This window comes from Osmerus eperlanus, unplaced genomic scaffold (assembly GCF_963692335.1).
Source record: "Osmerus eperlanus unplaced genomic scaffold, fOsmEpe2.1 SCAFFOLD_922, whole genome shotgun sequence".
Classification (NCBI taxonomy): Eukaryota; Metazoa; Chordata; class Actinopteri; order Osmeriformes; family Osmeridae; genus Osmerus; species Osmerus eperlanus.
This window is the reverse complement of record NW_026911166.1, coordinates 1-4,000: the sequence shown is the minus strand read 5'-3', so window position 1 is coordinate 4,000 and position 4,000 is coordinate 1. Positions and strand designations below refer to the sequence as shown.

Sequence of the window (4,000 nt, the reverse complement as noted above, 5' to 3'; positions counted from 1 at the left end):
GGCGAGTGGTTGCCGTGGTGACTCGTCATGGCGATCTAAGCCACGCCTCCGAGGTCAGGTGTTACACGCGTCAGAGCTCCGCCCAGGTGATGATGGACTACGAGGAAAGGCCCGACTCTGAAGCCTCCTGCATCACCTTCCTGCCAGGTGAGAGAGAGCAGGTGTGTGTGGTAGTGACCCTGGTGTGTGTGTGTGTGTGCAGGTCAGAGAGAGCAGGTGTGTGGTAGTGAACCTGGTGTGTGTGTGCAGGTCAGAGAGAGCAGGTGTGTGTGGTAGTCCTGGTGGACGACTCGGAGCACGAGGAAGAGGAGGAGTTTCGTCTGGTGCTTGGAATCCCCAGCGGCCAATCCCGTGTGAGCTTGTTGCTGGGGCAGCAGCAGGATGTGGTCATCCATGTCACCGATGAGAAAGACAGTAAGAGATGAATGATGAGTAGATCATGTATGAGGTCATAGTTTGTAGGGATTATTTAGGTGTTTATTTACATTTACTTCTTTTATTTATGCAGTAGAAGTTTTTGACCAAAGCGACAAAAACAAAATGCAAATAAAAGTTGTTTACTTGTGTGGTTGTGTGTATGTGTGTGGTTGTGTGTGTGTGTGTGTGTCTGTGTGTGTGTGTGTCTGTGCAGGGTCGGTGATCTGCTTTTCTGAGACCAGGTACACAGTGAGAGAGCCGGTTTCCCCCGATGAGGTTGCCGTGGTGAGGGTTGCCGTGCGTCGCCTTGGCGACCTCTCCAGGGTATCGGTGGTGCGTGTGCACACTAGAGATGGCTCCGCCCACTCAGGACAGGACTATACACCCCTCTCTCAGGGTGAGGAGGGGGGAGGAGGGTAACATAGGAAGAGGAGAGTAATGATGATGAAATGTGTATGTGTATCTGACCTGTGTGTGTGTGTGTGTGTGTGTATCTGACCCGTGTGTGTGTGTGTGTGTGTGTAGAGATGGTGTTCTCTGGGTGTTCTCTGACGGCCAGTCTGAGCATGTGCTGGAGGTCCAGGTTCTGTTCGACCAGGAGAGAGAAACGAGGGAGACCTTCACCCTTCACCTCACCCCTGACCGCAATATGGTGGCCCACACACAGGTCTCTCTCACACACACACACACACACACACACAGGTCACACAGACACTGAGCTTGTTAAGCTGACTGTGTTGTCCCCCAGGTGACGAAGGCTCTGGTGTCCATCGAGGACGGGGGAGGGGGGGGTGGGGGGTGTCACCTTTCCCGCCCCCCCCCATGGTGGTTTCCCTCATGGTCTACGACGACCCCCCCATCGACCCCGCCCCCCCCCAACCCCCCCACAGGGTACCCCTTAGTGTGTGTGACTGTGAGTAGCCTTGCAGAACATACTTACACACACACCTACACACACACAGCTGACACACACACACACCTGCACACTCCTACACACACACATCTATACACACCTAACCCCCCCTCCCCCCCAGGCGTGTGACCCCCGCCACCCGGCCCACCCCCTCACCTCCCCTCACTGCCTCTCCGAGGGCCTCAACAGCAGCCTGACCGAGTTCCGCTGGCTGTTGGGCCCCCCGGGGGCCCCACTGAGGGGGCAGGAGGCCGGGCCGCTGGCCGGGGGGCGGGGCCTGCTGCTGGACCAGCTCTACCTGCAGCCTGGGGTGCGGGTGCAGTGCTGCGGCCGGGCTGTGAGCTCCGAGGGGCGGGCAGGGCAGGAGGTCTGCAGCCCCCTGGTGGAGGTCAGCACCACGGAGGGTGAGATGGAGACACACACACACACACACACAGTTACACACACAGCACACACACACACACACAGCACACACACAGTTACACACACAGCACACACACACACACAGTTACACACACAGCACACACACACACACACAGCACACACACACACACAGCACACACACACACACACACACACAGCACACACACACACACAGTTACACACACAGCACACACACACACACAGTTACACACACTCACTCCCTTCTGTTCTTACTGTGGTTGTGATGTGTGTGGTCTGCCCCCCCCCCAGGTATGTGCCCCCCCTCCTCCCCTGGGGTGGTGGGGGCGGAGCCTTACTCAGCCAAGCTCCGTTACACGGGTCCCGATGACGCCGCCCACCCCAACCTCCTCAGGCTGACTGTTACCATGGCGCACGTAGACGGTACCTCCCACCTCCTCCCCCCCCTCTCACTCTCCCCCCCATCTCCCCTCTCCTCCCACTGTCCTCATTCCTCACCCCTCTCCTCCCTCATCCCCAGGTCTCATCCCCCTGGTCTCCACCCGGCCTCTCTCCAGCCTCTCCCTCACCCTCACCCAGCACGCCTCCCTCCAGGATCACCGCTGCTCCAACCTCCAGGGACCCACCCTCCAGCCCAACACTACCCGCCTGGGGCTCACCTGGGCTGGGCAGCCCGGCTCTGGAGGGGGGCCTCTGTTACGGAGCCCCGCGGCCCAGAGAGGAGGCTTGTCTCTGGGCTTCTATCGGAGTCTGGACCTGGAGGCCTGCGTCTGGAGCTTCACGGGACACTACAGCATCGGAGAGCTGCTCTCAGACTGCGGGGGGACCGTAGAGAGTGACGGACAGGTAGGAACCAAAGTTGTAGAGGTAGGAACCAATGTGGTGGAGGTATGAACCAATGTTCTGTATGAACCAGTGTGTTACCCAGCAGATGTAAAATAGAAATGTGTAATTCCAGATGTAGAACATAACGCTGTGACGTCCCCAGATGTAGAACATAACGCTGTGACGTCCCCAGATGTAGAACATAACGCTGTGACGTCCCCAGATGTAGAACATAACGCTGTGACGTCCCCAGATGTAGAACATAACGCTGTGACGTCCCCAGATGTAGAACATAACGCTGTGACGTCCCCAGATGTAGAACATAACGCTGTGACGTCCCCAGATGTAGAACATAACGCTGTGACGTCCCCAGATGTAGAACATAACGCTGTGACGTCCCCAGATGTAGAACATAACGCTGTGACGTCCCCAGATGTAGAACATAACGCTGTGACGTCCCCAGATGTAGAACATAACGCTGTGACGTCCCCAGATGTAGAACATAACGCTGTGACGTCCCCAGATGTAGAACATAACGCTGTGACGTCCCCAGATGTAGAACATAACGCTGTGATGTCCCCAGGTGCTGGAGGGGGTCCAGTCCTACGTGACGCTCCGCGTGCCTCTCTACGTGTCCTACCTCCACTCCGCCCCCTCCGCTCCTGGGGGCTGGGTGACCTTTGACCTCAGGTCTGACCTGCGTTTGACCTTCACCTACGAAACCTCCATCCTCTGGAGGGACGGGATAGCCACGCCCCCCGACGCCCCGCTACAGGGTACACACACACCATACACACATACACACATACACCATGCACACACACACACATGCATACACACACTGTATCACCTTCTAACCCCCCTCCCCTCTGTTTGTAAGTATGTGTGTGTGTGTGTGGTGTATGGGTGTATATGGTGTGCATGTGTGTGTGTTTGTATGTGGTGTGTATGTGTGTGTGTCCAGGTTCTCTCTACCCCACCAGTATGAGGATCAACAGTGAGGGCCGTTTAGTCGTCACCTTCAGAACACAGGCTCGTTTCAGGGGACACTTTATCCTGTCGCACCCAGGTACTTCCTGTTTCCAGGTACTTCCTGTCTCCAGGTACTTCCTGTTAGTGAGGATGTGTGGTCTGACTGTGTAACTCCCCAGCTGTGAGGGGCTCCTCTGAGGTGCTGTGTGAGGAGCGGCCCTCTCTCCTGCTCTCCCTCTCCCTGCTGGACTCCACACACTCCACACAGACATGGAGCTTCACCTCTCAGCTGGCTGTGAGGATCTCTCTCTCACACACACACACACACACACACTCAATACAATACATATAGAGAGGTATGTTTATGTATGCACTGGGTGTGTGTACTGTGTGTGTGTGTACTGTGTGTGTGTACTGTGTGTGTCTGTGTGTGTGTGTACTGTGTGTGTGTGTGTTTGTGTAGGTGCGTGA

At 56.4% G+C, this 4,000-nt stretch overlaps 1 protein-coding gene across 1 annotated transcript; it reads left to right on the top strand.

Moving 5' to 3' along the window:
• Positions 1 to 6: 6 nt before the first annotated feature.
• Positions 7 to 3,824, top strand: LOC134015731 (FRAS1-related extracellular matrix protein 2-like; the record flags this gene model as incomplete). Its single annotated transcript, XM_062455274.1, has 10 exons — positions 7 to 147; positions 250 to 414; positions 632 to 833; positions 943 to 1,084; positions 1,452 to 1,734; positions 2,024 to 2,155; positions 2,253 to 2,578; positions 3,141 to 3,333; positions 3,522 to 3,626; positions 3,709 to 3,824. Coding segments are annotated over exons 1-10 (1,722 nt in total), but the record flags the coding sequence as incomplete, so codon positions are not given.
• Positions 3,825 to 4,000: the final 176 nt, after the last annotated feature.